This window comes from Prinia subflava, chromosome 4, assembly GCF_021018805.1.
Source record: "Prinia subflava isolate CZ2003 ecotype Zambia chromosome 4, Cam_Psub_1.2, whole genome shotgun sequence".
Lineage (NCBI taxonomy): Eukaryota > Metazoa > Chordata > Aves > Passeriformes > Cisticolidae > Prinia > Prinia subflava.
Window position 1 is genome coordinate 61,362,234 of NC_086250.1, and position 27,934 is coordinate 61,390,167.

The 27,934-nt window shown below is 45.9% G+C and overlaps 1 protein-coding gene across 1 annotated transcript in view; it reads left to right on the forward strand.

Moving 5' to 3' along the window:
* The first annotated feature begins 11,428 nt into the window (after positions 1 to 11,428).
* Positions 11,429 to 27,934, forward strand: part of RELN (reelin) — a 277,609-nt gene continuing 261,103 nt past the window's right edge. Inside the window, exon 1 of the mRNA XM_063396915.1 lies at positions 11,429 to 11,921. Within this exon, the coding sequence (XP_063252985.1) occupies positions 11,693 to 11,921 (229 nt within the window). The 5' untranslated portion in view covers positions 11,429 to 11,692. The remainder of the gene's footprint in view (positions 11,922 to 27,934) is intronic.

A 27,934-nucleotide genomic window follows, 5' to 3' on the forward strand; every position in this document is an offset into this window, starting at 1 on the left:
ACCCACATTAAAGGTCGTATCTTTCTGAGCCTGATGTTAATTTCATTAGTGATGGGACTGGGCTTTAGTAAGCACAAAATAGTACTAAATCAAACAGATGCATCTTGCTTAAAACTCACTAATATACTCAAAAGAAGTAAAATTACAAAAACTGAATGAAAATAGCACGAGGAATACCAGGAGCAAACTGCAATCCCTCTGGTCCAGTCTGTGCATTTTTGGTGTGGGGAGAAGAAAGTATAATAGACAATAGGGTGCCAGGGGACAGAATAACACAGCCAGGCAGGGTCCCTATGACTCATACCCAGAAGATCTTTCCTCAGGAGTGGGAGTCATAATGATCCACAACAAACTATTGTAACCCTCTAAATGTCGCAAGTGTCCCTGAAGCCACATTAACTTCCCGCAGACATGATTTGTCTAAGTACCTGACATCGTGCTTTGTTCTGCTCCCTGCCAAACACATTTAAAGGCACTACCTTGACTCCCCTTTGAGAGGTCTGTCTGAACCACTCATTTCTTTTTGTCTCTCCCTCATCCCCCTCCTCGGTACTGGGCGATGCTCTCTTCACTTCCAGGAGAAATGACAGCAGCATTCTGCTTCTTGGAACAATGTTCTGGTTTATCTCCAGGAGTCAACAGTAGGTGGTTTACTTTCTGGCATTTCTGTCTCTTTTTTGTTACTTTTCTAGGCCATTTGCCAAAGGGAGAAAAAAACACCCCCCGAATACTATGCTTTGCATTTCTACATCTTCTTCCATTCAAGGCTTCTCGAGTATTTGACAAACACCCTTTAACTCTGAGCTAGGCTGCTGGCAGGTGGATGCAGCCACTCTGGCTTCACCGAGGAAATGCTTCCCTGGGCAGGACATGGGTGCTCAGCTGCAGGAGAGCTGCAGATGTGCAGCCATAACTGGGTAAAGGCAAAGGCAGCTGCAGGCTGCGATGAGTTTCCCCCTCCTGCTGCAAACCAAAGCTGTGTTCGTTTCACAGGATACAGCGGTGGTGGTACCTGTGCAGTAAAATCCTGCTGGGGGTCTCCAGGTCAGATGGCCACTGGTCTGTCTCCCAGCCCTGGGTGCCATGGCTGGTCACTCAGCAAGGAGGGTGGCAGAGTGGACAGGCAGAGCTGGCCACAGACCAGAGACCACCAGCAGCTCTGGGACAGGGCTGCTTCTGCAGCTGCACCTGCAGCAGGGTGGGAGTGACACCCATGCCTGGAAACACAGGATTTCCAGATCTGTGGTAGAGGAATTAAGTCTGTGTGTACAGCTAATGAAGATAACTCCTTTCCTCTTATCTTACTGGAAGGAGGAGCAAGAGAAAGGCCAAGAAATGAGCCCGATAGTGTTGCCAGGAGCAGTGCTCCGAGTCCCCTGTGACAGCTGATAAAGGCTGTTGTGACCACAAAGTGGCAGAGACAATGCTGTGCCCCCAGCCCTGCCTGAGAGCAAGAGGGGGAGGATAGGAGTTACCAAGTCTCCCCAGGTCACTTTGGAGACATCACCTGCCTCCTCCTTAGGGACACAAGCTGGTGTCATGTGCTCTTGGGTCACACGTCCTTTCACAACGAATTTTGGAGACAAAAACATCCACATCCCTGAGAATTTGTTCCAAATTATGCAAGTGTCTCAGGGACAGGATCATGGTACAGCAACCACCTTGACCATTCAGTTGCATGGACCAGGGGCAGGACAGGGGCTGTACAGACACACAGATGCTCAGGCTGATCATGGATTTTTCTTCAGAAGGAGCTGCTACTGACCAGCAGAAGTTCACTTGTGGATATATGAAGTAGAGCAATAGGGCTGCACTGGAGTTACTGAGGTCCTCTGTGAGGGGCTGCGGCAACCGGGAGGGCTTCAGAAGAACTTTGAGAAAACAGAATAAATGTAAAGATGAGCAGGGATCTACAGGTGCACCCTAGGATTTGTTCCAACCCCATAAACACCTATCAAATCTTTAAACCTGTTGCCAGACAACACACAAGGACCCAGCAGCATATTTTAAGACACGACTTTCACAGGTTCATCCTCTCCTCTCAGTGGCAGCTCTCCAAGAGCCTGTTCAGTTTTCTGAGTGTTGTGTGTCTTCACACCACTGTGCCTGTGTCATACATGAAATAGGAGGGCCCACATCTGCTGGGGATGCTGCTCTCTGAGAAGTGCTTCTTGAGGGGTTACCAAGGTGTGGGAGAGTGAGCAGGGAGCTCACTGGACTTGGGGAGCTTGGTCTGCTCAGCTTGTGGAAGAGACGGACCAGAGGAGACCTCATCACAGCTGATGAACCTTCACAGGGAGACACCTCTGCTGTGGCTCTCTTGAAGAGAGAGCAACAGAGTTTCTGGCCAGAAAGCTTGATCTGGAGCTCAGTGTCCCTGGTAGAGCCCTGTGATCCACCTCAGCCTGCACTGGGATGAGGTCAGGAGCACTTTGCACTTAAAAGTTGTTGGAGCAACACCGACCACTTCATATCGTTATTGTACAGGGAGCTTTGTAGCCCTGTCCTCAGGGTCTAACCCTGAGCCTGCTGCCTGTCCTGGGCCAGCTGACACGGCCTCACCTTAAAACTGGAGTTCTAGCAGTATAACCGTGATTCCTCTTGGGGATAAAACTGCTCTGGTCTCTTTTATACTTTATATCATACAATATATTTTCATCGACAATCACTCTGAGCAGATTCTCAGTGACCTTCTTAAAGGAAGGTGGGAGGTATATTTGACTCATAAGTGATGAATTTTAGACTTCTTGTGGAGGATTTGGAATAATGAAAAATATCTGCTTATTCTATAATATTCTGGCTTATCTTAATACTTTGCTTTGCTGCTAATAAGAATTAAGATTATTTTAAATTAACCTATGAATCTGATTTTCCATCCAGTCTTATCTCGGTTGAAAAAGTCATCTTGTGGTTCAAAACTGAAGTGGAAGTTCCATTCCCAACTTTCTTACTGCATTCACATCATCACTGTATGTTGGCCCTGTGTTCTGTTGTCATGATGTATTTCTTGGATAGTACGTGTTCTGAACAACAGCTAATTTTGCACCTTGCAAGCAGATAAAATTAAATAAAAGTAGTATGACTATGCAGTTCTGGAGGTGCAAGACTGATGAGATATTTTCAATAAATTAAGTGTGCTGGGGAAAAGAAAGAGGTTACCCATAGCTGGTTTTCTGCTGCCATGTTTTCAGCACAACATCATCCATTTCACATCACCCATCCCATTACAGGCATGTGTTGTTATCTTCAGGCTTGGACCCACATCTGTGAGGCTTTAAGGGTTCCTGAAGCTGAGACAGAGATGGGTTTTTGACCTGGGCACCTCCACGGGTCAGGCTGGCTGCTCTTGACACCCCAGGCCCCTTGGCAGGGAAATTGCTGAGCACTGGGCCCAGGAGAGCACACGCACAAACACACACACACACGTGTTCATGCTGACACTCACACTCACACACACATGTTCATACTGACACTCACACACTCACACACTCACACACACACTCACACACATGTTCATACTGACACTCACACACACTCACACACTCACACACACACACACTCACACACACACACACACACACACATTCACACACTCACACACATGTTCATACTCACACAGTCACACATACACACTCACACCCACACGCACATTCATACACTCATTCACACACACTCACACACACTCACACACACTCACACTCACATTCACACACACACATACACATACACACTCACACCCACACGCACATTCATACACTCATTCACACACACTCACACACACTCACACTCACACACATACACTCACACACTCACACTCACATTCACACTCTCACACACACCCTCACACTCACAACCTCACACACACTCACACTCACACTCCCACACTCACACTCACACGCTCACACTCACATTCACAAACACACACATTCAGACACTCATTCACACACACACACTCACACACAGTCACACACACAGTCACACATTCACACACACTCACACACAGTCACACACACAGTCACACATTCACACACACTCACATTCACACTTCCACACACACATTCACACTCCCACACTCACACTCACATTCACACACACACTCACACACACACTCACACACACACACTCACACACAGTCACACATTCACACTCCCACACTCACACTCACATTCACACACACACACTCACACACACACACTCACACACACACACTCACACACAGTCACACATTCACACTCCCACACTCACACTCACATTCACACACACACACTCACACTCACACACACACACTCACACGCTCACACTCACATTCACACACACACACATTCATACACTCATTCACACACACTCACACACAGTCACACACACAGTCACATTCACAGTCACATTCACACACACTCACATTCACACTCCCACACTCACACTCACATTCACACACACACACTCACACACACACACTCACACACTCACACACTCAGGGCCCCTTGGCACTCCCCAGCCATCCTGCAGGGCTGTGAGAACACCCAGCCCTCATCCCCTGTGCCTCTCTCTTGGTGCCCGGCCAGCCTCTGCTGCCGGGCCGCTGTGGGGAGCCCGTTCATGTCCAAAGGCAGAGCCAGGCTCCCACTCCCACCTCAAAGGATCCTCTTTAAACTCAAATTTTAAAAAAAAGGAAAAAAGGACACTTGGTTCAGTGCATAAAGTGCTGCGACTCAGTCACGGAGGGTGGGCAGCACATTAACCCCTCTGCCGATGGGCTGAGGAACAGGTCTGAGAATTGGGTGGCCCCTGTGACCGGGTGTCCCATAAGTCACGAGCTGTGACGCCCCTGTGTGTCCCCCGGGTCAGGGAGCGGGGATGGATCCGCAGCGCGCTCCCTGCCCGGGAGCACCGCCCTGTCCTGTGCCCATCCTCGGGGTCTGCAGAGCCGGGGGTATCCAAACAGCTTCGATGCAGCTCCAGTCAGCTTCTGCTCAAACTATGTGCAGCTGCAGCTGGAGAGCTTTTGCAGCAGGCAAACAAAATATATCCTCCAAAATGCCTGTGGTCCCACGGGCTGCAGTTGTGTGTCTTAGATAAAAGTGTTGAATCTTGTGTCCCCATGCTCAGATCTGCTGACACACACTCACACAAACGGTATATTTTAAATACATTTTAAATACAGATAGGATAAGAGAAAGCACCCTGAACTTGCAATAAAATGTGTATCCAGCTCTCTGCAAATTTAGTGATTGCTAAAGAAAGAGAAAGAATATCTTCTCTGAGGCTTTTAAAGTTTAGTGATGATTAAAGAAAACAAATGGAATATCTTTTATGGACTTCCACAGGATTTACATCCCACTTTTCTTCACAAAGTAAACTCTTAAAACTGTTGTGGCCTGTTAGCCCTGTGTATCTTGGTTCCTTGGGGTTACTGAAGTTAGAATAGAAAAGGGGAGAGATAAATTAGGCAGTAAAATGGACTAAGACTTTCTTTTGTGGCCACTGACATTTAAAAAATTCTTCAGATAAAGGCTACCCACGATAAATATTTGCAAGTTAATGAAAGCCTTGGAAACTTCAGTATGCAGATGTAACATGGTTAAATACCCATCATTTCTTCATGGAAAGCCAGTGGATAGTGGGACAGAGCAGTCATGCACATAAATACTTGTGGTGGGAGATACCTCTTTATGTGAGATGTCTGTATTTAGTGTACATTGAAAGTCAAATTTGCAAAACAGGGTCAAACATTAGAGTTGTAAATAACCAGAGCCAAGTGGAATCCCCTTAAATGTACTCAGGAATGGTTCTCAGCACACAGTGCTAATAGGGCACAGCAGCACCGTGGAGCAGAAACGGGCAGAAGTAAATTCTCATGCCTGTATGGCATCCAAAACAGTACATTAAGGGAAACATCATCCAAATTAGGAAAATATAAAAGCAAGGACTATAACGAATGTTGTATATTTGTCTTCAGTAATTTTTATTTTTGTTCATCATAGATAATGAGATTAATTTTAAACTCAGAGTCCCTCCCACTACCTACTTTTCTAAGCATGAACAGAGAGTTAAATCTCTAGATCTACATCTCTAAAGAAATCCCATAAAATATATAAGATACTGAACACAAAATCTTTCTACTCTTTGAAAGTATTCACCCCTGAATGCTATTATTAATCCAGACAATAGAAAGTTTTAAATACTTGTTCTCCAGTATGGAGTTATTTTTAAATCCTATATTCTTTTTAATGGCTACAAGATCAATAGCAAATTTAAGGGTTTAGGCTCACTTATTTGGTAGCATCAAAATTGTAAAGAAATGCCTTTCTGAAAGAGAAAAGCCTTTTAATATTCTCTTTTGTATTCATACCTCAATAAAATTAACCAGCAATACAGAAATACAAGTTTAAACCCATTTGAATGAAATGCACTAAAAGAGAGAGAGAAATGTGTAAAGTTAAACACTCTATTTTCATATGAAATCATGAGATGTCAGTTTACAGATGGTGCATATTGTAGCAGCCCACTGGAAAATGGAGCAGCCAAACAGCTGCTATTGTTCCTACCCTAGGAAAAATTAGGATCTCGTAATAACATAGGCATGGAAGTTGCCTATAATTTCACATTTAGGCCTTTGTTTAGAAATGACTTGGGTTCTGCTTAAGAGCAAAGTTCATGAAACTGGCGAGGAAAGACTGCTTTATTATCTGACTGTGGCAAATCCTGTGCACAAAAAAGGGATTCATCCCAAAGGGTTATTTGGCATGGCCAAGGCAACTCCAGAGTGCCAGGCCTCTCTGGTAAATCCCTGCATAAATAGGAGAAGAAAACAAGGAGACTGCATGAACTGAAGATTTTAATTTGGAAGAAAAAGCAAGATCAGTTAGCTATTAATTACTTTAAACTTTGCTGTCCAGCATTCACAGGTCAGAGGTTTCCACTTTGCTGAAGCCAAACTTTACTCACACTGAAGCTTGAACTCCACTGATAGACCCAAGAGAGGGGGTCCATCTTCCTTTAGCATGGTCAGACCCATCCTCCCCGTTTCTTTCCTTGACTGGGGTGATAAGGAGAGCCCACACACCTTGGGATGAGGGAGGGAGGGCTTCAGCCTGCAGGAGGAGTGCATCCATGGACTGACAGCCCGGCTGCTGTCGTGGGCAGGACAATTTGTTGAGGTCTGCTTTGTGTGTACATCTGATTGTCAAGAGGAAAGACATACAACAGCAACACTGAGTGCTTGTATGGATGAGGAGAAAATAAAGACTTGGTGGAAAATCTGACTCTGAAAAGTCCACTTTATAGCTTCATTTGTGTGAGAAAATCCAAAGTGCCCAGTTTACTGTCCTGCTTTCAGATATTACATGCTGTACCACAATGGATAAATGATACATGCAATTTGTGCTCCATGTCTCTTTCTTATTTGCAGCTAATTTTGTAGAAACCCTGGGCAGTTTCCTTCTTTTTTGTCATAGAAAGCTGCCGAAAGCAGGAGACAAGATTTGCATCAGGACTCTCCACATGGTGACAGCGCAAAATTGTTTTTCTACATTTTTCCATGAAAGCCTTTGCCCAGACCCAAGGAGCTTGGACAAAGCCCCTTATTTCTCCATGTTACTTAATAGCTCCCCAACCTGCCCATAGCTTTTCAGAATTATCTGCTGTGGCCATGTTAATAAAGCAGCGACTTGCCTGCTAATGTTTCTCAATTCTCCTTTTGGGGTGTGAGCTTGCTCCCTGAATGAAGTGAGCAGCTCTACTGCCTGAATAATCACTTCCTTAAATTAATATGGACTGCAGCCACGTCCATCTGTGCTGCGATTTCCCACCACCACCCATGCTTGAAAGAGGCCTGTACCTCCTAAGTAATTATTTACATTCCACCTATTGCATTCTACATTGCAGACAACAGTCTTTACTCAGTTCTCATCTCAATTTATTCCTCGTTGTTTTCTGTGTTAAAAAACATTCTTCATGAAGGGTGAAAGCTCTTGGTAAACTCCATCCTGCAGCATTAGGTAGGTCTTGCCTTTAACAGGGAATAGTTATAACTTACACAAAGACCTTGAACCAGACAGGAGAGAAAATAAAGATTATTATGATTTTCACAAGCTCTTATTCCTATTCTAGGAGGGCTGGTCTTAGACACTCTTCTTAAATAGTTGTTTTGATGTTATTAATAATAATATCTTAGCCTTGCTGTCAATGGGAGAGGTATCAAAAATTCTGGCCGAAGAGGTTTCATAAACCCCTCACCTTCAAAAATCAGATGCTGTATTTACTCAGAGCAGTGAGGGGATATGAGGCCAATGCAAAACCCCACTGGGACGTGGCTGGCCCCTGTGGGATGGTGGGGACAGCCTGATGGGAGGCTCCCTGTATGCCCAGCCGTGCTGGAGGCTGCTCAGGGGCAGGGGCTGAGCAGGTGTGCTGGTGCTCTGGGTTGTAGCAAAATCTTTCCCATCAAGTAAGGATTTGGGGTGATTTATGGGTAAATCATGCTTGTATCAGGGCAATTGTGCTGGAGCTAGGGCTAGGAATAAATTTTGCTTTAGGAAAAGACCGGCAGAGTCTGGAAGCTTCTTTTTCTTCCTTCTCCCCAATGCACAGGGCTTGGTCACAGCTTTGGCTTCCTGCAAATGTCTCAGCAAATGTCTTCCTGCTATTGCTGGGACACTGCAAAGTCATGGGGTTTGTGGCTCTGCAGTATCTTGGTTTTTGATGAAGGCCACTACTGGAGTCACTCTCCTACCCAAAGACGAGCCTGAAATGTGCTAGTGAGTTTTGGGAAGCAGTTTTTGACCTAGATATGTAGGGTCTGAGAAGGGAGGTGTCTTGTCTGAACTGAAGGTCTATTACATTATTTCTGAAGGGTGCAGGAAATGGGGTTTGGGGTCCCAAACAGTCCCTTTGAATATCCCTGTGTCCTTGAATATTAGTTATCTGAGGAGTCTGTTGGATTCCACACCAAAAGAACATGAGTGTGGGACCTCCTCATTCTGCCCAGTGAAGAAGTTGGGGATCTTGTGAAAGTGTAAGAAACAAAGGAGAAAGGAGAGACAAAGGCATAACATAAAGAAATGGAGGATGGAGCTTACCAAGGAGAGATACAAGACCTTCAAGTGGAGTTGTTACATTTTCAGCTTCTTTTACTGACTCTCCCCTTTTGGTAAGTGACACACACCTGGAAGAAGGAGGTGTGCTGGCTGCGCTACCACTCCTGGCTGCTCTGGATCCTAAGCAGCTAGAAACAAAGAAAATTGTGTAAAATTCATCAGCACAGGCTCTATCCAAATCCCAGTGATTTCAGGGAGTGCTAATCCGAGCCCAGAAACGTGTTGGCAGGTTAGCTATCCCATGGTCCCAAGATTATTTAGGGAATTATGTCTTGAAAAAAAAAATTAAAAGGCTTTGCTGGAAACTGGTACAGTTGCATCCTGACAGGGATGGATGGCATCCCCTCCTGCTACAGCAGTGGGACCTCATCACCCCCTTTCCCTACCACTTCCTTTTTTTAGAAGAGAGTTAGCCACATCTAGCAGCCTCTTCCAAAATGACTGGCCAACTTTCCATGGCTGCTGGGCAGAGCAGGCACAAGCCAGGGTGTGTTTGCTCAGCTGAAGCCCCTCTGGCATGGTCTGGCCTCACTGGCAAGCCCTCGCTGGAGAGAAACAGGAGTGCACGAGGGAGAACACACCCCGTTGGCATTGGTTTCACCAGTGAGCTTACACAGCTTTTGCCTATGTGAGATTTTGGCATGAGGAAATTATATCATTAGCCTGTCACTTTTACAAGCATTGAGATATACGGAGTAGGCACAGATGTTAAAAAATGACCACCAAAACAAACAAATACCCAAAGCTGGAAAACAAACAAACCACCCAAGAAGGAAGCCTTGGAGCCAAACTGACTCCTCACCAGCTGCTGTCAGGCCCAGTTTCCACAGCAGTGGCTGGGGACACAACCAGCCAGTGGTGGGACAGGTGTTCCATGGTGCAGCACTGGTGCCTTTTGTCTTTACAGCAAAGGCAGTGCATTTCTCCATCCAAACTGATGAGGGACATCACTCCATCCCCAGTGAGGCACAGCCCAGTAAGACAGGAAGCACAGTGGAGTTCTGCTGGTGGTGGTGAACTCAGGCTCAGTGCAGAGCCAGCAGAAAAGGCAGGTTGGGCAGATGGCAAGGATGTCCCCCGGGCCACCGCGGCCGGCTCTCTGTCAGCTGGGTGGGAGGAGGGCCAGGGAAGCAGCCTGCATGGGCTAGGGCAGCTGGTGGTGCCATGCTTGTGGCTTGCACCTCCGTGGAGGGAACCTTTCCCTCTGGCACTGAAACCAATCCAGGAGGGAGCCCCTGGACAGTGCCAGTTTTGCACTTCAAAAATGCTGGCAGGTAGGCTCTCCTTTCCAATTACATCATGTCACCACCGCTCACCCCGCTGTCTCTGGCCGCTGGGCAGGATCCAGGAGCAGCATGGTGGATGCTGTAAACATTTGTGGATTTTCTCCCATCTCCTGATGTCAGTCCTGCTTTGTTAAAAATTTATGTTTTTATGAATTGTTTGACTTGCCAGTGTTTTATGTTCAGTTTCTCATTCCTCTTCTGGTCTCCACTGGGCTTGCCCCTCTTGCAGGGATAAAGGGCCTGGACACACACCCCTGGGGAGTTGATGCCTTCTCCCAAGGACCTGCGCTCCCCAGGGACTCACACATTCGCCCCCTCCAGAGCTGCCCAATCCACCTCTGGAGATTTGTGTGCGTGTGTAACATTTAGAAATGGCAGTGGAGAAGGTTTAAATAAAAACCTCACTTTTCCCCAACAGCGGGTGCAGGTACAGCAGAGGCAGGGCTGTGGCTGGGACGTGGGCAGGGGCAGGGGCAGAAGGGCAGGAATTGGAGCTGAGGCAAAGGGACAGGGATGGGCTGAGGAATAGCAGCAAACAGAGGGGATGGAACAGGTGCACAGGGACAGGGACAGAGAGACAAGGACACGGACAGGGCTAAAGGACAGGAGAGAGCAGAGGGACAAAAGGATGGATAAAGGGGTAGAAACAGAGACATTTGTGTTAAGGCTGAGAGACAGGGACAAGGGAAAAAGGAGGGAGCAGGATCAGGGACTCAGGTGTCAGGTGGGGAGCAAGGGCTGGGACAGGGGCTGGGGCAGGGGCAAGGGAGGCACAGACACCGAGGCAAGGGCAGGGGCAGGGGCTGGGACCCAGGAGCAGAGCCAGGGGCAGAAGCCGGTTAGTGGACGCAGGGGCGGGGACGGGGCAGGGACAGGGACCCGGCGGCAGACAAAGGGCGGGCAGCAGAGCCCAGCTCGCAGCCCCCGTGTCCGCGGCGGCAGCACCGCACACCGGCGTGCAGAGCGAGGAGCAGGAGGAGCGGGCGGCGGCGGAGGAGGAGGAGGAGGAGGGGAGGGACCTTCCCCTCCCTCCCACCCCGGCACCGGGGGAAATAAATTATTCCCAGCCCTCGCACTCTCAGCTCCGTGCCCCGCACCCCGGCAGCGGCAGGCGGGGACGGCGCAGCCTTCGTCGGGCGCGGAGGGGCCGCCCCTGCCCCGGCCGAGCTCCGCTCCCCGCGAAGCCCCGCGGGCCCGGCGGGGGGCAGCGCCCGCCCCGTCCCGTCCCGCCCCGTCCCGCGCGGCGCGGAGCGGAGCGGCGCCCCGGCCCCGCCGTGCCCTGGATGCCCCAGCGGCGCCGGCGGCAGCAGCATGGAGCGGCGGCGGGGCGTCCCCGGGGGCTGGCCCTGCCTGCTGGCCGCCCTGGGTGCCCTGCTGGCGGCGGGCCGGGCGGCTGCCCCCCGCGCCCGCTTCTCACCCTTCTTCTTCCTCTGCACCCACCACGGCGAGCTGGAGGGCGACGGGGAGCAGGGCGAGGTGCTCATCGCCCTGCACATCGCGGGCAACCCGTCCGCCTACGTGCCCGGCCAGGAGTACCACGGTAGGTGGCGGCGCCCGCCGCGCTCGGCGCTGCTCGTCCCGGGCGGCCCCGGAGTGTCCCGCGGGGAGGAAAACGGGGGGAAAGCGGGCCCCTGGACGGGGACCCACTCGGCCGTGTGCCGTACCCCGGGACAGTCCCGGCGGGGCTCGGCGGAGCGCCCCGTCCGTGCCGGACCGTCCCCACCTGCCCCGGGCTCCGGGACCGCCGCCCGCGCTCCCGTCCCGGCGCCGCTTCGCCTCGGCGCGGCTCCCGCCGGCGCAGCCCGGGCAGAGGAAATTCCGAGTCCGCGCTCCTCGCCCGGCCCCGGGCCGGATCCGGAGCCTCACAAGTTGCTGGCAGCCTGTCCCTTTCGCGGCTCAGCGGCGCTCAGAGCACCGAGCGCATCACCCTGTCCTGGGGGGCTGCGCGGTGCCATCGGGTCACCGCCGTGTGTCACCGCCGTGTGTCACCGCCGAGCGCGCGCGGAGGCGGCAGTGCCAGCCTGTTGCTCCCTTGCAGGGGCCACGGACGACAGCCGCGGGTCAGGCACTCACAGGTGGCCTTGGGGATGGAGGGTCGTGCCCAGAATTAATAAAAAAACCTGTTTTTTGTGAGCGCCCAGGCGGAGGAGAATGAACTAAAAAGAATAGGCAAAGTTGTTCACAAAGTAGTGTCGCTGCCTGGGGGCTGTACTGGGTGAGGGGCACAGCCCGGGGCTGAGCGGGGCTTCTCGGGCAGGTCCTGCTGCGGGCAGCTGCTTTGGGCTGCAGAGTGCCCCTGGAAACCAGCACTGTGCCGTGCAACAGCCTCAGCACCGTTTCTCCGTGCAGAAAACTTCCATATGTGAAATATTTTTAAATTCATAACCGTGGGAGACTGCTTAAGGCTACATTCTCTAATCCTTCTTCTCTCTTTGTGTGTTTGGAGTTTGCGATGCTACAGAATAATAACAGCTAATTCTGCAGTAGGCAATTGGAAATCGGAGAAAATGACAATAAATGCTTGTTTTAGACACCTTGCTCAAAAGCAGATACTGTGTGGTCGTCCCTGGCTAAAGACGGAATTAAACTTCTGGTTTTGATATGTTCCAGCTCAAAATTTAGGTTTCAGGTAAATTATTGAATAGTTGAGTTATGTGAAGATTCTGATTGAATTTTTTAGTGTAAAGGCATAAACCACAAACACATCAAATACTCATTTTCACACAATATAAGGCATCCTGAAGTTTTTGTCTATGTGTAAGCTTTAACAGTTTTACCAAGTCCATAGGAAAATTTTGATTTTAAAATACTAGTGACCTTTCTAAAACCCCACATATTTAGGTTATATGACTTCACCAGATATTTTTTTTTCCCTTAGAACCTTAGATTTTACAGCCTGTGATGCACACTCAGGTTAGGTAAATTGCATCCAACCTGCTGAACCACAGAGGTGCAGAGAGAAAAAAGAAGCTGGGATTTCCATTTCACACGATTTTAAATGCTAGATTTTTGAAATTATGTTTCAAGCACGTAAATGACAGAACCACCCCTTTCCTCGCTGCTGCCTTTTCCCCCCAAGCCTTCAGCCCGTATTTAAGCCTCTTTGCTGGTCTATGGATAGAGGATTGTGGCGGGCAGGGCAGCGGGAGCTGCGGGCAGGGCAGTCCGACTGTCCTGCATGCTGAGGAGCAGAGACAGAGGTTGTTTCTCTGGGGATGCTCTTCTGCCGCTCGCCCTTTTCAGAGAGTTTTTGAATTTTGAAGCACCAGCTTGCGAAGCAGCACCCCAGCTGCGCTCCAGACCTTTCAGGTGGCCAAGGCTGGGGTTTCCGTCGCTGTTTTTGCCTCTGACCGAGCAAAATGCGGCGTCTTTGAACCTACCTCTGCGCCTGGTGGGGTTTCTCCCTGGTCTGCAGGGAGGTTTTGCGGGGCTGCCGCTGCCCAGCCCGCTCGGGGGCAGCTCCTGCGGGGTGTCCCGGAGCAGCCTCCGCTGCCGGCACAGCCCGCCCGCGGTCCGTCCGTGCCCGCGCCCTCCCTGCGGGCGCAGCCTCTGCCCGGGGCCACCCGCCCATTCCGGGTGTCCTTTAACGCCACCGTGCTAAGCAAGTGTAGAGAAAACAGACGCGTTCAAGGCATGAACACAGAGGAAGTCCACAAGCCGAACTTGAACACTAACTTGTTTACACCGTGCAGGATGCAGGTACACCTCGGTGTGAGCAGCCTCCTGATTTGTATCCAATATGCAACGGGGATTTCTTTTCAAATTCCTGCATTGATTAAAAACCTACCCATGCCAAACCATGTCAAGAAGCACTATTTGTTATGCACAGTGCAGCAGACATATTCTTGAGCTAAGCACACTTAATCAGTTAGATATTTTGAAATATGTGGGTATTTTTAAATATAACAATTATCACTGTTAAATATAGCACAAGGAAAAAAACCACAGAGTATACAATCTGAAGAAATAATTTGAAGTAATGTGGAATTTTATATAATACAGTTTAAAGATGCTGAAAATACCCATCTGTACTGGTTGAGAATTTATCATTTAAAAATAAAACTTTAAAGGTGGTCTTGTGAGGACACAGAGCAGGATTTTTGATATGCTGCACAGAAGCACAGGACAAAGGAAGATTTACATATGTACAATGAAAATACACCTGCTCAGAGAGTGTATTAAAATGGTCTGAATCTTTGCAAGTTCCAGTGAGGCCCTGTTTTATTGCCCCTTCCGTCTACAGGAGCAGGTGACAGCAGCATCCAAGAACATCGAGTTCAAAGAGGAGGGGATTGGATGGAACCATATGCCAAGGGCTGGATGAGAAAAAAATCTGATTAAAAAAATCAGCCACCGACTTTCTGCTAATTTGTTTAGACGTTTCCTTGGGCACTCAGAGGGGGAGCCAAACCTCTGTGCAGCCAGAGGAGCTCTCGGCCCTCTGCCCAGCTGTCCCCTGTGCTGCCCAACACGGCAGGAGAGGAGCAGCATGTGTGGCAGAAGACACTTGCCCAGGAAGCACAAGAGTTTCTGCAAGTGGCTTCTCTGGCACCCTGAATCTGGCATTTTGTTTCCCTGTGCCTCTGAATTTCATAGGTAAAACAAAGGCAATAATATTCCCTACTTTGCATAGTTAAATTAGCTACATTAGGATGTAGCACTTCTCCTGTAATACTTAAAATTACTCCAGATTTGGCCCTATTCCTGCAAACAGTAAATATTTAATCACCAATTGAATAGGACCAGACCCATGCTGCATATAAATACACTCTTTTATATAAGAGGACTGACTTGATACATCAGCAAACAATTTTATTACCTTTGGCAGACTTGTATTCCTTGAATTAGCTTATTTCAAATGTAATTAAGTCCTTGAGCTGGCAAAGCACTTATGGGCTTGCTGAAATGCAAACTGACAGTGTGCACGGGTTTAATGTAGGCACCTGCTCAGCTTCCTCTCAGCCAGGGGTGGCCGCGTGTTCGGGGAGCAGCGTCAGGGCTCGCCTGCCTTGCTCGTAGCTTTCCTGGTAGATAGGGATGATCCTCTTTTGGTCTTCTCCTGGGCTTTCCTCTGTAATATGCAGAGTAGAACATAATTTCTTTAAAAAAAGAAAAAAACCCACAAGCCAAAACCAGTACAAATTGAAAATTTTTCATACAGCTCCATTTGGGTTTATTTGCAATCTGCAGTTGATTTTTCTAATCCATGTCAATGTGCCTTCAGTGCTGAGAGCATGTACCATGATTTACAGGCAGATAAGTACATTGGAACTGCATAAAGAAATAAGGATAAACTTGACTAAACATTGAGTCTTTACTGACCTTAATCACAGAAAGCTCAAAATGAGCAGTCAGATTTATAGTGTTTAAAAAATACAAACGGATTATCTTTATACTGTATTTGTTCTTATTCCTTAAGATTTTTTTGCTGTCACTGCAAACAGTTCCTTTTTCCCAAGGTTTCAAATTTAGATCTTTTAAGAAAAACTTTGAACTTTTTTCCCATGATTGATGCTAAAACTCATCATTCTACCCTTAAAATAGTTTTCTTTAATGGGACTTGAGTTTCTATTTCACTCTCCATTGTTCCTTTTTTTTCAAGAAAGGATTAACCTTCAGTCCCCAAATGTTATCAGTTTCCATCTATGACTGCTACTATTCTTAGATATACTGTATATTGTCTAGAACTGTTGCTGTGATAGGTTGTAAAAAATAGTTTTCAACTATTTTAAGTGGTATTTGTACACTCTTTCAGCACTGATAAAAAGTTGCTTAAAGTCTGTCCAATTCCACCCTTGTTACTAATCATTGTATTTTAGAAATATAGACTGTGACTTAGTACCTCTTTTCATTAGGATTGCTTACATTTCTGATGGGCATTTTAACTGTAAATTGTATTGTTCAGATCATTATTAAATAAAAATGTATTTGAGTTTGACATGAAGGAAGGGAAGAAAAAAATAACTGGAATTTAATTAGTGATGCTGCTCAAGGTATAATCAGGGTTGTGACTGGGTGGCAGAAACTCAGGCATGGATACTTTCTGTACCAGTTATGCTAAAGTTTAGGAAGTTTAGTGAGTCATAAAAAGTAAATAATGAACAGGAAGTGATGCTACTGCAGTGGTAACAGAGGAGCAGATTTGCATCTGTTTTCCAGCATCGGCCCAAGAACCAGGTCAGCTTCTTGAGTCTTCTGCAGGCTATTCCCTCAAAACCTTTAATTTCACCCACTTACACCCTCCTCTGATCTCTGGAAGAATGGACACTTCCATCATTTTCTGTTTAAAATCAAAGAAGTGTGGAAAAATTTTGCTCGTGGGGGTCCAGTTAGGTCCAGGGATTATTTTAGAACTCTTCTCTTAAGGGACCCTTACATTCAAATCCTGAGTCTGGCAATAGGTAGCAATGGTGAGGGAATTATTAGGAATGGGGAAGACCCTTGCTCTTCAAGCATCTCCTTTCCTCTGAGGTCCCTAGGAATACTTTGCAGCTGCACAAGGGTTTCATAGCACATAAAAATTTCATCTTGGGTCAGCATTTACTAAAAATGCCTTCATCCACCGGAGCCTCCAGAGCGTTCCCTGACTCCGCTGTGCTGTATTTAGGATTTTCTTGCACAAAGTAAGCTTTGTGAAAGGAAGGCTGTTTTATGAGTACTGTGGCCTGTTTGAATTTCTCAGATCTGAGCCTTAGTATGTTATTGAGGCAATATGAGTTTCTAGGTCTTCACGTTGACCAATGCATTGTCTATATTTTTGAAGCTCTTGTCTGGCCCCAAGATTCATGTGGTATGTGTTTACAGATTTTAAAGAGTTGTGCTTTTAGGATCCTGTGACCGGAGACTGATGAAGAGTGCCAACCTTAAAAGAAAAAGGTAGGCAAGGTCGTAGCTGGCAGCCTCTTACAGACTGTGTTTTGCTAGGGAAGATGTTAAATTTCAACGGTTTTGGCTGTCATCACTAATTTGTGGGCATCATAAGCACCAGCAGATGGCCCAGCCAAAGATGTCATCAGGCACAGGATTGATGAAAGGAGGTAGAAGGTCCACAAAGGCCTAAATGAGCCTTTCTTGCAAATTTGCAGAAGAGATGTAATCTCCGGTTAAATCCTTTCTCCCCTCATCAGGGGGCTGCTCCCCCCTGCAAAGGAGACTTGATTGCCCCAAATAACAGAAATCAAAGCCAGCATGGCATGCTGGCGTGACCCACATTTGTGAGGTGACATCTGACTGTGGGACAGACACGGCATTGTTGGTTCTGTGGGTCTGTGCAGGGCAGGCTGGGCTGGGCTGGGCTGTGAACGTGGGGAAATGATCTCTGCCTCAGCCATGTGTGCATGAGCCTTTCTTATGGCATCTCACCCAGCACTGGGGTCAAGGAACAAAAGAAAGCCCTAAATGGTTAAAGGGTGCAAAAATACTGTTTCTGTGAGAGTGTTGCACATATTTTCTGATTTCCGTGTCCTGAGATATTTTCTAATATGTATAATTTGTCTGTGGAATTCATTGCCAAAATCTGTCCATGTAAACTGCTTTTAAGTAGAAATTTCTAACATGTGTTTTGCTTACAAATAATGAATATTTATAATTGTATATAAATATATATATATAAATAGGTGCATATATGTATAGATATAAATAGGTGTGTGTATAGCTATAGATATAGGTATATATGTATGTATGTAACAAGGCATAAACCTTCATGACCAAAGGTGACCAGTCAATGATTTATAAGTTGGTTACTTTGGCATGGTGATGTGTAGGACATTTCTCCATTTCCTGCACTGATTATTCCATCAAACCTCTGTTAGCTCATTAGGTAGAACAGGGTGAGACTGTCAGACTGGCACCATTTCTCATTTTCCCTATTATTGCCTTGATCTGGATTTTTGGAGGCCACTTCTTTTGAAACATTGTAGCTTTTTATGATGGTGCAATACTACAGGATTTGCATATTGACTGGTTGAGGTATGATTTTCAATCTGATAATGGCTGTGGGGATGCAGCTGGGATGGATTCAGATGCAACCTTTATTTGCATTGTGTGTCTCATGCCCTACAGCTGTGGTTTAGATTTGTCATCAGTGTTTGCTGCATGGAGAGGGAAGGAAATGGCACTGTCTTACCTCTGAGAACAAGCAACTTTTCATACCAGCCCTTGTTATGAGAATTTCAGTAGTCTCTGATGAAAGGTTCAGTCTTTCTAACATGCTTCCTTTCTTTGTCTTAACATTTCCTGCCTTTTCGTTGGGCATGAAAGGTGCACAGAGTGCAATGTGTGCCTGGAATGTTTGTGTAATTCTCACCTTTTTTTCCCCCACCAGCTGGGACTCATCTTTGGGATAAACATAGGACAAACTGTGTAAGTGCAATCTTTGACATCTGCCAAAGCACACTAGCAGGGGAAAGAGCTTCCTAGGTTGTCAAGACGATGCCTTCTTGAGAGGCAGGTAGTGCTCCTCCATTCCTCCTTCTCTTAGGTCAGTCCTGGAAACAGAAGCCAGAGCATGTGTCACACAATTCTTGCTGGGCTCTGCCAATGGACAGTGACATCATGGAGACAGAGACCTGTCAGGTCCACACCTACAGGACCTTCTCCAGGTCCCTTCAGTCCTCAGATGCATCCATTTTACTCTTTTCCTAAAAGGAAGAGAAGGGTCAAGGAAGTGGGTTTTTTTGAGGACTTTGTTTTGTTTTATTATATCTCTCACTCAACATTTGTCTTAGACCATGTTGGCGGTGTGTATATCGTGCATGAAGAGGGAGTACTGGGGTTTGTGGGGGCTTTAGGGTTTGTACCTGTTAATTCCACAGTCCAGGGCCAGGCATTACTCTGTCCTTCTGCAGCTGGAGAGGTCCTGGCTGGGGCTGGAGATGGCACCCAGTGGCCAGGCACAGAGCCACAGGCTCCTTGCCATTGCCACTCCAGCCATCTGGAGTGGCTGCTGCCTCCACGGTGTCTGTGTTTCCTGGGCAGCTGGGTTCAGCTTAGCCTCAGGCTGAGGCACCTGTGGCTTGTTCTTTGTCTCACCACCTTCAGCATCACCTGCGTCACCCCGGACTCCCTGCACTGTGGTTGTTGGCTGTTCATCCCTGTCCTGCTGCTTTCAGCCTGGCTTTCTGCTTGGGGATGCTGTTTGCTGACGTGGTTTTTGCTGATACAGGTCTCCCCAAGGCTCCTCTCTGTCCACCCAGGGGGCATCCTTGGTCTTCCCAGGGAATCAGGACATCACTGACTGCTACCTTTTGGTGTTTCCTCATGACCTATTGTAAACAATGTCTTTTATGTGAACATCTCAGTCTACAAAGCAGGATGTCCTGGGGCACTGGACATGAGTGACTTGTGAAAGATGCTGGGGAGCAGGAAGGGAGTTCGGGCACTTTCCCAAAGGCTTTTATACCAAAATGAAGACTGTTTGTTACAGTCTTTATAACATCCCTCATGCCACATTTTTCCATCCTGGGAACAAAACAGAAGTGGCTGTTCCCTGCTCCTCTCTAGCACTTTGATATTAATATTGCTTGTGAGAGTTTCACTAGCAACTCCATGGGAAGGGAAATCAATGGCTCTTTTCTAGACTGTGTCTATTGAAGTCCAGCCTGCAAGAGCCCTGAGTGCAGAATCCATCTCCCCTCAGGTGCCAGCTTTACCTTACACTACCCCGTCTTACATCCCATCCCTCCCCACTTTCTGTCAAACTTCTACATTGACCTTCCTAAAATTCTGTGTAATGCAGGTTTCTCTCTATGCTGTGCAAGTGCTTCAGTGCATGTCTGAGTTCTGTCTCAGTTTCTGGGGTGACAAACATCCCAGTGTGTATCCAGCCCTGCAGTGGAACCAGCACTCCCCACAGACCCTCCCTGAGGGGATGCCTTGCTCTGCTGCCAGCAGGGAGGTGGTGTGCCTGCCTGGTTCAGCCTGTCCCCAGGGAGGTGGTGTGCCTGCCTGGGGACAGCCTGCCCCAGCTCCTTGCTGAAGAGCTGGGTGCCAGCAGGGGAGCATCAGATGGATGGTGGCCCTGTATGCCTTCACCCCCATCACCTCACCCTCTCCTCCTATCTGCCTGCTCAGAGGAAGCAGCTCCGAGGGACAGTGCAGAGTATTTGACTGAGATGCCCAGAGTAAAATTTAATTTAATTTTGCTAGATGAGAAGCATTATTAATAAGCTAAGCCTTCTGGGTGTTGGGGCTCATTGGGTGTTGGACATATTTGTGAGGCCGTGTGTAAAACTATTGCTGTGTCTCTTCTGGAGCAGAAGCCTTGGGGCGTGCAGCCATGCAGAGTGGTTGCTGGTTTCTTTCTTTGCTTTTGCAAGATACAGCAGAGGGGGAACTGGAGGGTCCTTGGTCTTCTGCAGCCTGGTGAGCAGATTAATCGTCAAAAAAAAGGGTTGAAGGTCTCTGTGTGTTTCCCAGAATGGCTTCTACTCACACATACAGGTCTGTGACTCCTTGTTTCCCACAGGAGACAGGGCTGTGCTCATTGGCCTGAGGGAACTGAGCTATAAACCAGACTGAGTTGAAATGCACTTACCAAAATTTGGATTGCCTCAAATTAGACAGTTATTTATTCCTCCCCATGTCGCCTTGAAGGGTAGTTTTATAAATAAACAGGTATGACCAGAGAGAGCTGAGACAAGAAAAGAGTCTGTGTGCCAGCCCTGGCTCCAGCTGTGCCTGGGTCTCCCACTGCCCTGTTCACCATTCCTTGCTGCCATGGATGGCTGGATGCTGGCACCTCTCCCGTGTCCCCTTCCAGAGCTGGCTGCAATGTGGCTGTGCACTGAGGGGTCCAGCTGGTGAAAAGCCCACAGAAGAAGGGACCTCACTGTTTCCCCCTTTCCATCTCTCCAGTGTAATTTTCAAGAGTGCAGTTAGATAATCAAAAGTTGGCAGAGAAAAAAACCTCTGTACAGGGAAATCCATCAAGCAAGCTCCCTTTCATGCACAGGCATGCATCCAAAAGCAAATGCTGGTTTTCCCTCCTCATCCTGCTGCCTCCCATCTGCAGGCAGCTCCTGCCCCTTCTAGGATTTGAAGGGATTTTCTTGTTGGTTGTCGACAAGTGGGGTATGTAAGTTGCTCCCTGGGAATGTGCTTTGGGAATGTGTCCTTGGAATAGTGAGAGCTGACTGTCTGTCTGTGTGCACATGATAGCAAAGAGGAGGAAAGGAAATGGGAAAAGGGAAAGCACACAACACTCGCTGCCCAGAAGACTTGAAGAAATCTGGGAATATGTTTCTCTGTATGGCTGAGAGGTTTGTGCTCATATCATTCAACAAGTCTGGTAGAATAGTCATAAATGAGATAGGGAGGATGCAGAAATCAGCTTTTCTGGGCAGGAGGCCTGTGTTCTTGCAGAGAAACACTTCATGGAAGAGCTGTGTCTTCCCGTGTGGATCCTGCATGGGGGAGCTCTTCCTGTGCTAGAAACGAAAGCAGTGGGTGGGTGATCATCCTTTTTAACATCTGAAAACAGCACTGTGACCCTCTGTGGCCTCTCCTCACGTCAGACCCTGGGATGTGAGAAGTCATTCATCACATCACGGGGCTTGGCAAGGTCTCTGCCTTTTGCCTTCCACTGTTCCCACTGCTCTCCAGGACAATACAATGCATAGGAAAGAACAAAAATATAGATAATATTTATCTTTCTGGCTAAACAAGCTGTGGTTTCCAGCCCACAATAACCTTCCAGTGCTCCTATCTCACAGGGGAAATGCATCTCTAGAAAAAAACAACACTTCTTCCAGAATTAGACACATTCATCTGCACCCTGGATGAAATAATTATTATAGTAAGAACTGCAGAGAGAAACTAAACAGCCAAACTGGCCAAGGCAAAGATCCTGGTTTAATGGCCTGTTGCCCAGCCTTGCAATGCAGCAGTTTGTGGGTATGCCAGGTGTCAAAATCAAAGAATCAGTATTTAAAAGTGCTTAAAAGAATAGTTCCTAATATGTTTGGAAAAAAGAATCCCTGGATAAAATACAGCAATTCTTCTGACTCTGGCCCAAAACAAGTGTAGTCTTCAGAACATTGTTCAGGTTAGTATAAAGATCCAAAACCTCTGGCAAATATTTTAATGCTTTCCAAATATTGTAGTTAATTTGGTCATGGCTGATACCCTGTCAGATATTTTTCAAGTTGATAGCATTCTTGCATGAGGAATCCCAAGCACAAGCACAGGCTGGGTGCAGAATGGATGGGGAGCAGCCCTGAGGAGAATGACCTGGGGTGCTGGTGGATGAGAGTTTGGATGTGAGCTGGCCATGTGTGTTCACAGCCCAGAAAGCCAAACCTGTCCTGGGCTGCATCCAAAGCAGAGTGGTCAGCAGGGTGAGGGAGGGGATTCTGCCCCTCTGCTCCACCCTCTCAAGACCCCAGGAGTTCTGTATCCACATCTGGGGTTCACAACATAAAAGGACTTGAACCTGTTGCCCTGAGTCCAGAGAAGGTCCATGGAGATGATCAGGGGGTTGGAGCACCTCTCCTGGGAAGACAGGCTGAGAAAATTGTTGCTGTTCAGCCCAGGGAAGAGGTTCTGAGGAGACCATAGAGCAGCTTTCTGGTGTCCAAGGTCAACAAGAGAGCTGGAGAGGGATTTTTACAAGGACATGATGTGACAGGGCAAGGTGGAATGGCTTCAAACTGAAAGAGAGCAGGTTTAGATTAGATATTAAGAAGTAATTCTCTGCTGTGAGGGTGGTGAAACACTGCAAGAGGTTGTCCAAGGAAGTTGTGGATGTCCTATCCCTAGAAGCATTCAAGGCCAGGTTGGATGGGGCTTTGAGCAATCTGGTCTAGTGGAAGGTGTCCCTGCCCAAGACAAGGGGAAAGGAACCAGGTGATATATAAGGTCTTCCAAGCAAAACTATTCTATGATTCTCTGAATTTAGTTAGTTGGAATTTCCATGTTCGTAGCAAATTCATTTGTAATCTGATTTTGTAAAACACAAAAACTGATAATGTACTTGAATAGAATTTGGTAACATTTTAATGAAAAATGGGAAGAAGTGAAATATTTGAAATATATTACTGTTACTTTCAAAACATAGTTCCTCTTTTTATTTTGGAGAAGTATATTAATTGTGAAACTGAATGTGAAAAAAAGTTACATGCATAATCAGAAAATGGAATGAGACTTTTCTGCTTGAACAAGAGTCTTTATCTAATTTTTTGGGTTCATTGAAGATTTTCATATTGACCTAACCGATATTTTAATTTATTTTTTTTGTGCCAGATCCTGCAGTAATTCTTTTATGTTGGCCAAAGCTGATCTCTTTTTCTTTCTATTTCTTTTCTTTTTGGTCACTGAACCAAAAATCGAACAGTTCTACTTCTGACAAGTTGACCATTTAATTTCCGGCCACTGCACAGATCTGATTCAGGCTGCTCTCCTCGTGTTTGTTCCCAAAATAAATTACAGAATCATAATTCACTCCTTCAGGCAGCCAAGGGCAGTTGGTAGCAATATTAACATTTCCAAGGTAACAAACTCATGTTTTCCATGATGATACCTATGGTTGCTGTGTGGCTACTAATGTGAGTTGACCACATTTTCCTTTACATTTAATCATTTCTCAGTTTCATTTTTCAGCAGAATCTTTTCTGTGTTGCAGCGTTTGGTAAAAAAGGCTTAGAGGAGACCTCTCCCTTTCCTCCTTCTGCATGAGTTACAATTAAAGGGTACTTCTGCTTCTGATCTGGAAAACCTGTTGCAGTGCAATACAGAATTGTGGCTCATTGAACCAGACAAAGAGACCTTCATGTCTTTAAAATGATCTCTTTTTTCACGGAATAATATTTACACGGCTGTCCCCCTCAGACAGAAGTGAACTGCTGGGAGCAGGCATAGAAATTGCATGTGAGAGATGCAGGTTTATTTCCTTCAGGGAGGTGATCCCTGTGTTCTTTATTGCCCTGCTTTTCCTTCACCATGCAGTTAATGCAGTTATGAAGCATAAAGGAGTTTCAGCAGAGCTGTGATGTTTGCAGAATTTGCCTCAGCCAGGGGAGATGAAAAGGTTTGGCTGGACTGGCAGCACCGGTCCCTCCCCATCCCCGGCAGCCCGGATTACTCTGTGGACCTTTTCACTCAGATGTAAGTTTTGTTTCATCAAGTGGGAGCAGATGTTAGGGAGTCTTTATGCTACTCATCACTGACAGAATGCCAGTGCAGTGGCATCTGGCTGTTTCCCCAGTACAAATGGTGTTTTTAAACTCTAAACTGTCTTTGAGCAGTGGTAGTGGTGCATTACACGCTGACTACTCTTCTTCTGGGACCTTGCCCAAAACCCCAATGAACAACTCCCCATGCAAGTGCCTTTTGCCCAATTAGTGAGATTACAGTAGAGAGCAAATTCTCCTTCTAATTGCAATATTTTCCATTTGAGAAAGCACATTGTAAAATTAGTTACATGACAATATTTCTTTCGACTACATTTCACTAAGAAACACTAAGAAACACTGGTGAGTGACTTGAACTGTAACAAGTAACCTTTCATTCCAGATTTACAAACCCTGCACTTTTTGCAATTACCAAGTATTTTCTACATACAAACAGTCAGAAACAGGGAACCTTTACATCTCATTGATGTATTTTCTCTAGAGCATGTAGATTTTTCATGAGGTGCAGAACTCAGGTGCTAGCAAGCACAGTACCTCAAATCTTCAGAATGGTCAAATTGTTGAGGAACCAAAATTGTGCATTCTGTCTTGGAGTGTGCCAGCTTTTAGCACTTCAGGGACATGAGGGCTGTCATCACCATGGAAGAGGATCAGTGCCAGCAAAGCCCACAGTTCCTTGATGCATCACATAATATGAATGATGAGGTGAAATTTTTGGACAGTGGGACAAGATTTAACCCTGCTGTCCTCTTGAAACTTTCCCTAATTTGCTGCTCATGCAGCACCTCTGGATGGCAGTTTCCATCCCTCCTGGGGCAGTGCTGCATTGGGCAAGGCTGACTGTGGCATCTAGGTGCAGGCAGGTGAGGCAGAAGAGATGACCACGTGTGAGGAAGCAGTCAGATTTTCAGCTTGCCAGGTTTTTCCCCCTCTTCACTCCTTTTTCAGAATGCTGGGCTCATTGCTCAGAGATTTAGCATCCACAGTAGTGGTTTCCCCCCACACTGCTAGGCAGATGTGTTGGTGGGAAAAACATGCCCTGGTCAAATGATCTGGAAGAGGTTCCAGCTGCATGCCAGTTCAGTTCTCATCCCTTCTGCTGAATTTAACTTGTGTTTGTTATGGTTAGCATGCAGAGTGGTTGTAATTTGTTTGAATTAGAGGGGAATCATCCTCTTTGTGCTTTTTTTACATCAAGAACACTGTGCTCTGGTACAAAGAGAGATTGACGCCTTTGTAATTATCTAGGCCAGAATTTGATGGCCCTTTTAATTTTGGGTTTTACTTATGAGAATCTTATATAGGAATTTACCTTCAAGACAAATTGGCAATCAATGATAATAACACACTGCATTTTCTCCATTATTTTTGAGTAATTTGGAAATGTTTAGGTATAATTAAAGGATAATAATAAATTTATTTTAATTATACACTTAAGAGCATGTTCCATGATATTCTTTGTTAATGCCTGTCTATTTTACTGTTTCTTGAGCTTTTCTGTTGCAGGCAATCAGGTTGCTGGTAAGATGAATAGTTACATGTTGGGTGGCTAAACATTTAATGTGCTCTTCAGAATCAGAAGAGGTGCCACAAGGAAATATATGTGAGAGACCTTAATATGTATTTCAGGGACCTGGGTCTATAGCAGCTATTTATTATGTTTAATGTATGCATCATGGCAGGACTAATGCAATGCCTGTCATGTGCCAAAAGATAGCTCCACTGTCTGGTGTTTTATAATCCCCCTGTAATATCTCCCACAAAGACCATGCTTCAGTGGCTTAGATCTGGCTCAGGTTTTGTACTGGTGGGGGCACTTTTTATGTAGTACAAAGCTGGTAGAACATTGGGTAGGAATTAGGAATTACTAGGAAATTTTCCAGTTCTACTTAAAGAGCAGAAAATAGAAAAAGAAAAAGAAAAAGAAAAAGAAAAAGAAAAAGAAAAAGAAAAAGAAAAAGAAAAAGAAAAAGAAAAAGAAAAAGAAAAAGAAAAAGAAAAAGAAAAAGAAAAAGAAAAAGAAAAAGAAAAAGAAAAAGAAAAAGAAAAAGAAAAAGAAAAAGAAAAAGAAAAAGAAAAAGAAAAAGAGAAGGAAAAAAATTTCTGGGATATGTTTAAACTTCCTTAAATTTGTACCCAAGGGCTCAGGCTCATTTTTACTTTCCAAGAACACAAAACTTTGGAAGGATGCAAAGATAGTTGAAGGTTTTTGTGACCTATTCACTGCAGGAATACCTTTTGTTGAATTTGTAGCCTGCTAAATCATGTGTTACTTAAAAAGCTACAAACTGGAACATTTCCCAATGAGAAATGGAAGAAGAAAGAAATGTTTCTCAAACTTTAAGCAGGATTTTTACGTATAAACTAAAAATATATTGCAGCTGAATGCTTTTAAATAAAAATAAAGCCGCTTGCTGTCTCTGCAGAAATGAATTGGGCAAAGGGATTTATCCAGGGTATTTCAGTCAGATGAATGGAGAGATATGTCCATCACCACTAACGTGATGGTTATTCCTTCTAAATATAAACTGATAATATTATATATTAAAGGCTTGATTATACTGTTAAGAAGATTAGTACATTTAAACAGAAAATAAGGGCTTATGTGCCCTAAATGTGAAACCAAAAAGAGAGGGTTTTATATATGGCACTATCACAATATTCAGTACTTTTGAACAAGATGTTTTCCCCTTGGAAATACCTGTAAGGAATAATCACTGCATGCTGCCTCTGGTAATAGGTGGCATGCCTTAAGTCTAATCTCTTTCAAAGTGGTTATTTAAATATATGCAGGTATTAATCTTGGCCTGTTTGGGGGTATTTATGGGAGTAAGCATCATGATGGCATGTGGTCACATCCACAAGGTCAGTTTTCTGTCTCATCTGTTTTCTGTATGTTTTTGGGATTTCTTTTAATTGCAGAAATTGTGGCAAATCTATAAAAAAATACGTGTCAGAAGGGAAAAAGGATTGATGATGCCTCTGTGATATTTCCCTGAATCAGATCTATGAATTTAAAATATTTAACACACATTAAAGATTTCAGTGTCTTTTAATATTGTGCTTGACTTACATGGCACTGTCTCTAAGGACCTTGTATCTGAATCTTCTGATGGTATTGAATTTATGACATTGAATTTAAGACTTTTGTGCTCATGTCATGAAGCTTGTTAGGTAGTGTTTAACATGTCTGCTTTAAGGTTTTTTTTTAAATTCTTTTTTATAACGTGGTAGTTCTTCTCAGTGAAAGATTTATAGTGATGATGGGGGAAGACTTGCAGTTATCTCTGATAGATAGCACTCCTTGATTTCCTTCTATGCATCTCTCAAATTAGATATTCTGCACTTTAATCACAACATCATCTTACTTACTTTATCTTTCAAGAGTAAAAGCACCGTAATTACAAATTAACTTAAAAATGTCATC